General features: G+C 34.1%; 1 protein-coding gene across 1 annotated transcript in view; it reads right to left on the bottom strand.

Annotated features, from left to right (window-relative positions):
- The window catches only part of SSBP2 (single-stranded DNA binding protein 2), a 362,795-nt gene that overhangs the window by 100,592 nt on the left and 248,895 nt on the right, over nt 1–13,308 (bottom strand). The window contains exon 5 of the mRNA XM_011995571.1: nt 2,034–2,093. Within this exon, the coding sequence (XP_011850961.1) occupies nt 2,034–2,093 (60 nt within the window). The remainder of the gene's footprint in view (nt 1–2,033; nt 2,094–13,308) is intronic.

Raw genomic sequence — 13,308 nt, forward strand, 5'->3', positions numbered from 1 at the left:
CCCAGGTTCACGCCATTCTCCTGCCTCAGCCTCCCGAGTAGCTGGGACTACAGGCACCCGCCACCACACCCGACTAATTTTTTGTATTTTTAGTAGAGACGGGGTTTCACCATGTTAGCCAGGATGGTCTCTATCTCCTGACCTCGTGATCCACCTGCCTCGGCTTCCCAAAGTGCTGGGATTACAGGCGTGAGCCACCGCGCCTGGCCTATCTTTAACTTTTTAATTGTCTCTTTTAAAAACTCAAAGACATTAAATACCTGTTCTTAAAATTTGTCAACCTAGATTGGTTTACAATTTCACATTCCCACCACCAACCTCATCCTGAAAGTGTTTATTTTGTTAGTCTCTACGGAACCTAGGATATGGAACCTAGGATAGTATCTTACATGTGGCAGGCATTTCAATAATGTCACTTGAATGCAATGCTAATAATTTTATCACATTTTCATCATTGATATATAATATATGAGGTCGAAAATTCTAATAACACACTTATACTACAATTTCACATTTTCCCAATTCAGATTTTTGGGAACTTCCTAGACTTATATAATATACAAAGCTATGGATGGAATGTCTAAAAAGCCATGAAGCCTCCAATAAGAGATGCACATTTCTTTAAAGAGAAATTTAAAAGACTCAGGCACCTATATAAGTAGATCTGACTGTCAATATATACAGGTTTACCCACAGAGAAAATAAAATTCCCATATGTTGTAACACTTGGCATCTGTGCACTTCCCTTTCCTATTTCATGCCATCTTCCCCTGGCCCGGCGTACTGAATGCAGATTCACTCTATAGGAGAAAAATGCTCCAGCTGCTAATGTGAGGAGGACTGCCAAGCACTGTCATCATGAGATGACCCAGCACTGCTTCCTACTGAAAGTTCTCCCCTAGGGGTGAATCTGGGTGCTGGCACTTTCTGCTGTGCACTACAAGCAGAGAGCACCAGCAGATTGAGACACCTCAAAGACAGCATAATTTCAGTAAGAGTTAGGAGAGGAGAAGCAGAATTCTGCTGCTGTCAAGCAAATTAGTAATTTTAACTTTCTTGTTCCATTTTTGGTAGGGAAGAAAGTGGAAATGGAAACAGAATATGAATGAAAAAGAGAATTTACTGTAATAACAGGGTTTACTTTAAACATAGGATAAAGCTAGGTATACAAATAACAGAATCAGAGAAAGTGACAAGACAATTATCTTGACACAAGTATTCCATAGTGTTAAGCATTTAATTTCTTCTCGGGTTATATACATGCACAGTGCCTATATCCTAAAACTAAACTACAAACTCTTTGTGAGTAAAAATTGTATTTTATTCTCTTCAGTAAATAAATACTTATGATATTTAAAAAAAAAGCTATTTGAGAACAAAACATTATGAAATTTTAGAGCTCTTGTAGATTAAAATGTTGGAAGATTTTTATTGTTAAATATTTACTTATTAACAGATCTATCTCTTCCAGAAGCAGCTAACTATTTGCTTAATCTGCCATTATAATTGGGTAAAATTTATATGAATGCTAGAATCATGATATTGAAACTATATTATATGAAAGTAAACAAAAGTATGTTCATGGAAAATTTTATTGCCATTCTTTAAATGGGAGGATAATCAGCATTTACCAAAATTGTACAAGTTTTTAAAATTAGGTTCAAAGTGTAAGGTAGACTCCAAGAATGGGCAAACATTTTTCTGTAAAGATCCAAATAGTAAATATTTCAGGGTTGCTGGCCACATATGGTCTCTGCCATGACCACTTAAATCTGTATTGTAGTGTAAAAGTAGTCACAGACAACACATAAATGGATCTGTGTGGATGTTTTTCAGTAAAACTTTATTTACAAAAAGTAGCTAGCTTATGAGCTGTAGTTTGCCAACCCTTGAAGCAGATGATATATGACTAGAAATAGCATTAAATGGGACAGAAAAAGGAAAATTTTTTATCTATAAAGGATGATAAACATATGTGACATTTTCAAGATCTTTGATTCTTACAAAAAACTTAAATAGCACATAAATCTTACCTGATTAGGTATCCTCAATGGGGGCCTTGGACCTCCAGGGTACCGAGGTGACATAAAAGGCTATTGAAGTAAAACAAACAAATAAACAAAACAAAAAACAGTACAATGTAAAATACAGATCTGAAAATAAACTACTTAAAAATTTTAGAATTAATCAAATCACAAATCAATGTACTCTGGGCTGCTTTCAGTATAATAAATACTTTTAAGAAAAATTACCATCCCATTATTTATTTTGTAGATTATCTAGAAAATTTTCCAAAGAAAATGTAAAAACATAAAAGCTGACTAAAGTAACTATAGCAACATCTTTTAAAAATGTGAATTATTAAGGCAATAATATCTAGTGGCAAAATATAAGGTTAAGCAGCAGGCAATTTAATCTTGAAAAGGACCTCTGGATGCAGCTTACTGCCTATGTTATTAGGTTCTAAATAGATACTTCTGATTGAATTGTTTGGTGTCGTTATCAATTCCTTTAATAATTTTAAAATTGCCAAATTTCATCTTTTATATCTTTGTTTATAATGATAAATAAATTTCTTTTCCAAGGGTCATCTGTAGTCAAAAAAGCTTTGGCTTTTCCTCATCATGGGTTTCTTATAGTTCAAAATGGACTCTATGGGTGTGGCAGCACACACCTATAGTCCCACCTACTCAGGAGGCTGAGGCCAAAGGACTGCTTGAGTTCAACAGTTAAGAGACTGTGGTGCATGATGAGCATGCCTGTAAATAGCCACTGCACTCCAGGCTGGGCAACACAGTTAAGATTTCATTTCTTAAAAAAAAAAAAAAAAAAAAAAATTGGCTACAAATTTTAAAGTTGAAATTTCTTTGCATATTTTGACCCTAGTTGATTATGAAGTGTATATTTTTAACACAAGAAAAAAAATGGTCTTATATTAAAAGTCAAGTTAATTTATGTTGCTGGATGAGTCAGAGGCTCCTAAGATGTACTGAATCTGTCAGTCTGGAAATTGTCTGAAAAGTACCCTAAAAGCAACATTGTAGTGAAATGTTTAGGTAAAAAGAGACCATTTTGATCATCCAGACTTAGGCACCAAAATTTTATAAGTTTATTAAATTATTTAAAATTTGATTTATTTTTCTAGAAACAACAGAAAGATTATAATTTTAATTATGTCTCAACATATAATTACTTAAATGTAAGATGCTCCTTACATGTAATATAAGCAAATATCAAATCTAAAGGGTTGAGTGTTATTAAGATATTAAGAATGAATTAATATGAATTAAGAATATATAGCAAGTAGACAAAGATTTGGGGAAATCACATTTATAGTGCATTACAGAATTAAATCCTACATGTAGAATGTATTTTCTACAAATATTTTTAGAAATTAGGCTTGGAGGACATGGCTACTCATGTTTTCCAGAGCTGTTTTAAAAGGAGCCTCTAAAAAATAAAATCCTAATTAATGCTGTATAGATTTTTCCTATCGTATCTTTTGTGGAGTCTGACAAACCAACAAAAGGAACTTCACAATTAAGCGAGCAATTTTGCTTTTCGCTCACTGTGTTCTTATATGTAAATGTGCTCCCAGCAGTTCATTTTATATGGACAGAAACAGATTATTCAGGTAGCACTGTCACCTCCACTTGATAAAACTTAAGTAGATTTTCCAATTTTAACAAAGTTGATTTTTAAAATGTTTAGTTTTCACATATTTAAGTTGTCTCTATCATTTTAAACTGTACCGTAAACTGGTAAGTTAGTTATGTACTGTCAACTAGTAACTGGAAGCTTATTTTAATATTCACACACTCTCTGTTATTTTCTCTTTCCTTTATAAATCACCTAATTTCACCTATGAAGCTGTCTTTTTAATTCTGGACTCATTTAAAAAATTTAATAAATATTGTGTCATTGGTTTTGTAATGGCTGTCTTTCTTTTACAAAATGATGTTTTATGACATAGTCATTAATTCAAAATATAGTATCAATTTAGTTTTTGAAACATGGAGACATAAAAATAGGTTGCTAATAATTTTTGTCTGTAATACAACCGCTCTGAAGTAGAATACAAGGTAAAATTATGTGAAAAATATTACTAAATACCAAATGTTGAGATAAATATTTAGAAGTGCCTCACTTGAAATAGAACACTTGAGATTTGCATGTTGATCTGAACCTAAGAAGATGATATAGTGTTTATTTAATGGAATATGTGAAAGGAGAATTTTTTTTCCCCAAATGGATGGCATTGTGAATGAGTGTTTGTTAATGGAACTGTCTATACCTTCCTACCTGACTGAGGCCCTATGAAGGAGCTGCTGTGAGGAAGAGTCAGTGTATGTGCTAGCTGGGAACCTGCAGGTTACTACAAAATGAGATCGAGAGAAAAAGACAGATTCTGTTTTTAGTCAATTTATTGCTCTTATATGTCCTCCTTTAAGAAGTTCAAATTTGTATGTTTTTTTGGAGGCCAAAAAAAAAAAAAATCAGAAATAGAAAACCGCTTATAAACTCTAATCTTTACACAATTAAAGCACTAGAAGACAAAACAATCAGTTAATATAGCTAAAAACTACTACTTTTACCTGAAATATAAGATTACTACGGTTAAAGTATTTTTAATATAAAATTAGTGCTATTATAACATACGGCTTAGTATTCAGATTGATCCTTACCTTAAGTTATCTAGATAACCACCTAAGTCCTCAACTGCCTAGTGAATTAGCTTGTATAGACACAGCAACAGAATCCAAGAGTCTGCATACTAGCAACTGAGAATAATCTGCACTAATATCTGTACTTCACTATTCAGAAGTCAATTTGCTTTCAAATGAAATTCAAAATGTTAACCCCAATTTTAATTATTTTATGGTAAAATGCTAATCTGTTGAAGAGATTATGCTAATATAAATTATATCTATTGACAGACATGTCAGTATTCCCTGCTTTAGCAATCTGAGAAGAACAGGTTCTTCAAGAGTCTTTGGGCTGGGCGAGGTGGCTCATGCCTGTAATCCCAGCACTTTGGGAGGCCAAGGTGGGCAGATAACTTGAGGCCAGGAGTTTAAGACCACCCTGGCCAACATGATGAAACCCTATCTCTACTAAAAATACAAAAAATTAGCTGGGCTTGGTGGCACGTGCCTGTAATCCCAGCTACTTGGGAGGCTGAGGGAGGAGAATTGCTTGAACCCAGGAGGCAGAGGTTGCAGTGAGCTGAGATCGCACCACTGCACTTCAGCCTGGGTGACAGAGCAAGACTCTTTCTCAAAACAAAACAAAACAAAACAAAACAAAAAAAATAGGCAGAAAAGAGTCTTTGGCTCTTAAAATGTGTTTATTCTTTATGTTTGGGGCAACATTCTTTTTCCTTTTTTTTTTTTTAAGTTTGAGTAACGAATACTTGTCTGAAGGTATCATGATGGTGAATCAGTGTTTTAACTGGAAAAAAGCCTTCCCCAGAAAGGATTATTTGTAACATGTGTGGAAATAACAATTGACTGGGAGTCAAATACCTGGGTTTTAGTTTCGGTACCTGTATTAATTAGCAGTGTCCCTGAGCTAATCATCTTTCAGGGCTTTAGTTTTCTCAACCTTAAAATGAGAGAGTTAAACCAGGTGATTTCTAAACTCCCTTTGAAAATAAGGGACCCATGATTCTGTGTTATTTTTAGTATTACATTTAAATACAAAGATTAGTATAATGTAGATAGCTATACATATTTGAAGTGTGTGTGGGTGAGGCAGGGAGTAGGGATAAAGGCATATGTTCCTAAGGCACAAACCATTTTCATCAAGGTGCTGAAGAAAATTATTACCATGCTTCATAGAGAAAAAGAAAAACTTAAAGATTAAATACCCCAAAACACAACAGTGCTCTTTGTTGTGTCAGATTAAAGGTCAATTAGGAGAATAAAAAAGCTACACTTATCAATGAGAAAGTATGGTAGAAATTTGTTCATTCAGAAACAACATATATATATGTTTGAATGAACAAAACATATAGATAGACAGACAGATAGATAGATAGATAGATAGATTAACAGAGTCTTGCTCCATTGTCCATGCTGGAGTGCAGTGCCATGATCATGGCTCCCTGCAGCCTCAACCTCCCAGGCTCAAGTAATCCTCCCACCTCAGCCTCCTGAGTAGCTGGGACTACAGGTGTGGTACACACCACCACACCTGGGTATTAAAAAAAAAAAAAAATTGTAGGCCGGGCATGGTGACACATGCCACGGGCAGATCATGAGGTCAGGGGTTCACACCTGGGTATTTAAAAAAAAAAAATTATTGGCCGGGCATGGTGACTCACGCCATGGGCAGATCATGAGGTCAGGAGTTCAAGACCATCCTGGCCAACATAGTGAAACCCCGTCTCTAGTAAAAAATTCAAAAAATCAGCCAGGTGTGGTGGCACATGCCTATAGTCCCAGCTACTTGGGAGGCTGAGGCAGGAGAATTGTTGAACCTGGGAGGCAGGGGTTGCAGTGAGCCAAGACCATGCCATTGCATTCCAAGTCTGGGTGACAGGGTGAGACTCCGTCTCAAAAAAAAAAAAAAAAATGTAGAGATGGGGTCTCACTCTGTTGCTCAGGCTGGTCTGAAACTCCTGGGCTCAAGTGATTCTCCTGCCTTGACCTCCCAAAGTGCTGGAATTACAGATATGAACCGTTATGTCCTGCTCATTAAATATTTATTAAACACCCACAAAGGCACTGTTCTAAGTGGCTAGATATATCAGTAAACAAGGCAGATAAAAATGACTGCCCTCTGATTAGGATTTTTCAAGATTCATAGTCTTATAATTAATAGGAAACAATTTTCTATAAAAATTGTTTTCTACATCAGTCTACTAATCTGAGACAAATAGAATGTTCTCCTCACCAAATGGTGAGATTCAATGAAAACCCAGGGAAAATAATATTTCAATCTGGTGTCTTTCCTCAAAAGTCATATTACATCATCCCTATTTGATAGAACATGTAGTGCTATGAATACTGAAGATCAAGGCTATGCTTTTAAAAAAGTTTCAAAATTAGGAAAAACTCATAAGGTAAGCTTATTTACTTATAAGATAAATTGGGTAGCATAGTTAGTACTCTGACATATGGAAACTATATTTATAGGTATAAATTCTCATTTCTACATGTTCTAGTGATCTGTGTATGCTATGGACTGAATGTTTATGTCTCCATAAAGTTCATATGTTGAAATCCTAATCTCCAATGTGATGGTATCTGGAGGTGGGACCTTTGAGAGGTAATTAAGTCATGAGGTGGAGCCTTCATGAATGGGATTAGCACCCCTATAAAAGGAGGCACAAGAGAGATGATCTCTTTCTTTCCGCCATGTGAGCATTATGGCCATCTGCTAGCCAGGAGGAGGGTCCTCTCCAGGAGTCAAATTGGCTGGCACCTTGATCTTGGACTTCCCAGCCTTCGGAACTCCAAAGAATACATTTCTGTTGATTAAACTTCCCCATCTATGGCATTTTATTATAGCAGCCCAAACTAAAACAGTCTAAAATAAACGGAAAAACCCAAAGTAGAAGAAATAAAAGTATATACAAGCCAAGAAAATCAATAAATATTTGGTGACAAAATGAAAAAAAAATTCTCCAATAGAAACACAAACCAAATGTTCAGAACAGCTCATTTCCTCCAAGTAGTCTTTTGGAGAAAAAATTACACCACTTAGAATCATAATTTACTTCAGAATGAATGCCATTATGTTTTAAATAATTATTTTTCTATTACATCAAGAATCATTCATGGAATTTTAGACTTCTATTTTCCTAAAAGAGAGATTTTCCTTTATTTCTTGTCCTTTCTGCTAGCACAAAAGCAGTAGTTTCCCCTCCCCTTATTTTGAACTTTCATAAGCCCTTAGCTTTTTATCTCAATTCCCTAAGAATTAGAAGGAACCAGCTCTTTCTCATCCTCATATTAGTTAAAGGTAGATCCCTCAGTCCAAATCTTTTCCTTCTGAAGGTCCCAGACCCCTTAATGAAACTGTTTTATAAATTATTTACCTGAAATTAATGGTGATACAAACTATTTTAAGCTCTAACTTCTTTTTAGATATATATGATAAAACTGTACATCTTAAATGACACATTGCTCAAATGTTAATTTTGTTAATATCTTCTAACACTGTCAATAGAATCTAAAAATCCCATATAAATATGATTCTCCAACACCAGAATTATATTCTTTATTCCTTGAGATTACACTGTACTCTCCTTTCCCTGCCAAGTAAATTAATTCCCCAAGGGCCAGTTTTGAAATACCCCTTTCTCTTTAAAGAATTTCTATAGGCTCCATTTCCCCTATTTCCTCAGCACTTTATACCACTTATCATAGAGGATTTAGTACACTGTGCTATAACATATACTCCGATATGAAAGAACTCCACTTTAGAGGAAAGAATACAAAATACTATCAGAGCAAAAACTATCTTAATGTCAAGATAATTAATTCTTAAAATAAGACCAGTATTTCTTAGAATACCTAAAATTGATGTAGCAGCATATAAATCACCTTATATCTCATTATATCTTACCTTATATCTCATTATATCTCACCTTGTATCTCATTATATCTCATCTTGGCTTTAAAAGTTCTTTAAATCTTAGTCTTTCAGTATAAATTAATAATAAAGAAAATTAAAAATCATTAAAAAGTAAAAAAAAACCCTCTAAAATGTCAATCGCTGAGCATTTTCTATATTCTATCTTTTATTTTATGAGCACAATTTGGAACAATCAATGATGAAGAAAAGAATAACACTAATTTCCTTAGAATGAACAAATTAACATTTAAGACAGCTTACACATCAGAAAACTTAGAAGTCCGAGGTACAATTCTAAAGCACACAATTATACAGGACTTAACTAATTTAAAGTAACTTTGGACTTCGAGGATAAAATTATTCATGTGAAATTAGCTTCTAAATTTGAAAACCTAGAAGTTTTAAAACTTTTTTTTTTTTTTTTTTTTTTGAGAGATGGAGTCTCACTCTGTCACCCAGGCTGAAGTGCAGTGGCATAATCTCAGTCACTGCAACCTCCGCCTCCTGAGTTCAAGCAATTCTCCTGCCTCAGTCTCCCGAGTAGTTGGTACTACAGGTATGTGCCACCACACCCAGTTAATTTTTGTAATTTTAGTAGAGACAAGGTTTCACCATGTTGGCCAGGCTGGTCTCGAACTCCTGACCTTAGGTGATCCACCTGCCTAGGCCTCCCAAAATACTGGGATTACAGGTGTGAGCCACAGCACCTGGCCAAAACTTTTTAAATGACTGTAAGAAATATATAATTACCAGGTTTAAGAAAATATAAACTTACAAAACAATTTAGCAAGTGACCATTTACTTAACAAAAGACTTCTTCACAAAATTACTCATTTAAAGTTTTGCAAGTTCTGTGTTATACATATATAATAAAATATTATTTATGCAATTTTATTTGAATATGCCTTTTAGAAACATGTTCAAGAAAGAAGTTTAACTTTTTAAAGTTTACTAGATCATCCTCCTGATTTTATAAAAGAAAACTGAAGACCAAATTTCTTTTTTTTTTTTTTTTTTTTTTTTTGAGACGGAGTCTCGCTCTGTCGCCCAGGCTGGAGTGTAGTGGCCGGATCTCAGCTCACTGCAAGCTCCGCCTCCCGGGTTTACGCCATTCTCCTGCCTCAGCCTCCTGAGTAGCTGGGACTACAGGTGCCCGCCACCTCGCCCGGCTAGTTTTTTGTATTTTTTTAGTAGAGACGGGGTTTCACCGGGTTAGCCAGGATGGTCTCGATCTCCTGACCTTGTGATCCGCCCGTCTCGGCCTCCCAAAGTGCTGGGAAGACCAAATTTCTTAACCGCCATTTTAGTCTTTTCTTTATAACACCCTGCTACAGGAATACCTTTAGAATAATGGCAGGTACACACTTAGGTACCAGGTGCATTTTAAGGTCAGTTGGTCATAAGAAGTATGTGGTACATAAATAAATTGCTTGATCTGGCACTTTCAGTCCCCCAGCAACTGTGCAACCATTTATTAAATACTTAATGTGGAATTCTTTAGTTACTGCTCAAACACGAAAGGAGAAAAAGTAGTGGCATTTCAGGAAAGCAAGCTAATTTGCACATAAAGCACTAACTAGCATATGCTCTTGATTCACCAGACTAAAAAGAAATGTAACAACTGAAATAAAATAAATTTCAAAAGCTCTCTCTTTTCTTGAACATTTTTGGTGGAGTTTTGACAATATATGTAGTCTTTAGTCCACTTATTTGTGTTTTTGAGGGAATAGTAGAGGATGAGTAGAGAATGGTGGTAAATGGGTACGATATTAAGTATTATCATATAACAAAGCTGTTCATTATAATGTGGTTCATGAAGAATGGAAGAAAGCAGCTAGCACACTCGAAGAGAGAATGTATGAAGCAAATGTTCAGTAAACATTTGGTTGGTTCAGTAGCTGGCCCATTGACCAAGCGATCAACAACCCTAATGGAAGACTAAAAGCCTGCAAAAGGTATAATAAAGCTTGGTCCTCCTGTATAAAATCTCACCTGACCAATTTATTTGTCTTGTTAAAAATAGGCAGTATCTGTTGATGTGGTAAAGAGTAAATCAGACTATTGGTATAACATATCTGGTTGTCTAATGAGAAAATGCTTATAAAATATGTCTAGAGGAGGAAATCCTGCTCGCTTAACTAGGATAAATTATATCTTCAAGAGGTCCTAGTAAGAGTAAGTAAAAAACAAAGAGCTGGGGACCCAAATATCCATACTAACAATATACAAGAGAACTTACAATTTAAATGACTAATAAGGCCCTTCATTCTCTCCTGCTTTCAGGTTTCTCTCATTGTTTCTGGGGTGACAGGGTTGAAAATAATGAGTCTTAGGTAGTTTTACAGAATAGCAGTATTTAGTAACCATGATTTAGAACAAAAGGATATCAGGTTAATTTATATACAATTTTGTAAGAAAAGTGTGATAACTTATTGATCTTTTTCTGAAGCATACACCAGTCACAAGAACTGCTAACAATTCTATAGAGCAGTTTGCCTCTCAGGTGTGTCTTATATAAGGCCATGTTTATACGTGGGATCCTAACGTTTTAGGTTGAAATATATTTTAAAAATTATAATCTTCAGGTCTGAGAAACAACATATTTTAGTTGAAATATTTTCTTTCCATTAAGAAAAGGCTCAGCATTTGAGTAAAAACATAAAACATTCTGCTTTCTTAATATCATATTGTCTTTAGCACATAACCATCTTTACATTAAAAACCTGTAAGTAAATGGTTATTTGCCAAAAAGTAATTTTCTTCCCTCAACATTTAGGTAAAAACACAAGGTATAAAGTGAAATACAGCCTGGAAAAACATGGGTTATCTTCAGTAATTATATTAACTACATAAACACCAAATCTATCTTACGTGGACTTGTGTAAACATGGCTTTAGACAGATTTAATCTTTCCTCTGGTATTTTCTATGCACTGGTTTGAAACAGTGTTGAATTCTGTTGAAGACAGAATTCCAGGACATAAAAATTATTCTAGAATCTAAAACGTAATTTTAGAAAATGATAAAAATGACTGTAAAATTATTTATTCATAGTTCTGCAAAAGTAATAAAAATACATTTGCTATAAGATTTAACCAAAAGCATAAACATTCTTTAAAAAAGTAGTACTTATTATTCATGATGTACCCTTTTTTAGTTACATTATCTTTACCGTATATGATTTTCTCTATATAGATTTCTATTCTGTATGTTGCTATTCTATATTTTACTTAAGAGCAAATAATTTTTTAAACTTATATGTGTTAACTCTCTTGAAGTCATATGCTATCAATAAGTATTAAATAAACAATGTTGAGAATATTACTTTGAAAAATCACTAGAGTATTGTGACATCCTTATTTCAGCCATCTTTCATTAAAGAATGTTCACATATTTTTAGTTTTATCATTCCATGAGATACTTCATACATTTTCTGTAGAAAAGTAATGATGCATAAATTATACATCAAATGAATTTTGTCAAAGTTACTTTACAATTCATATATCTTAATTTGTTTAGTTTCCTTTCTGTTTTTCATAAGCATCTCCATCAGACATTACTGACACCCCAGTGGATAAGACATTCCTGATTAACACATTTTAATTCCAACTAGTACTAAACTAATTTAGCTCACAAGATGACATACTTGTGCTGGCATATTCTGCTGATAAGCATAAGTATGCAGTTTATCTTCCATACATCTTAGATATTCTATCATCAACACTTAATTAAAATAACTCACATAAAATAACTGTAAAGCAATGACAGATCGTTCTCTTGATGTTACTTTGGCAAGGCTAACCCAACAGAGCAGAGTTACAAACAAGTGGATTCTTCTATATGGATTTAGTCTAAGCATCAATATTGGTCACTGACATTATGGGCCTTTTCAAGAAGATGAGACTTTTTCTCAAGCCTTCATTACTATGTACTCATTTGATAAAGTTGTGTAGCAACAGAGAATGGGATTGTGAATGGGAGACTAAGCTGTCTGCTGGTCTAATAAACTGTGAATGGTTTAATAATATTCTATAACAATTTTAAATAGTTTGTTTAAATCCATTTATATTCAGAAAAATTTGGTGTGAGGCAAGTATCTGGAGTTACTGTGCTCCTGTGCTGCCTCCTACTACTGATTAAAATGACAGTGACAGATTAACCGATATTTTTAAAAATACCAGTTTGGGTAAGAAAATAAGGATTTGAGATTTATAACTTAGGATAAAATATCAGGCTGACTTAATCAAAAAGAGGCTAAAACAATAATTTTTAAAAACCACCTTAACTTTTCATTAAAGAATGCAAAATTATTCCTCTTGTCTCCCTTTTCCCTACTTTATATTCCTACTTTCATGTAAACTTGCTCCAGATGAAGTATGGAAGATAGATACTTCAATTTATTTAAATATATCACTGCAGAAAAGCACAGCATTTTGTTCCTAAGTTTCTGATATCTTGATATGCTTGAGAAGTTTCTACTGATTAAGTGGTAGTCCTTTCAAATTCCCACGCAGAGATAACAGCATTTGTTATAGAAACCGGCCTATGGGCTTGGTCTTCTGATATAACTGGCTGGTTATATATATGTTTTTACTTATTTAGGAATGAAAAAATACTCTCACATTCATTTGGTTACTGACAGACATGAAGTTTATACTTAAAGCCACTCAACTCATATCTGAACTATGTAACACGGTATTTTTATAGAACAGATTTTTTTTTTTTT

Source organism: Mandrillus leucophaeus, unplaced genomic scaffold (assembly GCF_000951045.1).
Source record: "Mandrillus leucophaeus isolate KB7577 unplaced genomic scaffold, Mleu.le_1.0 Scaffold491, whole genome shotgun sequence".
NCBI lineage: Eukaryota > Metazoa > Chordata > Mammalia > Primates > Cercopithecidae > Mandrillus > Mandrillus leucophaeus.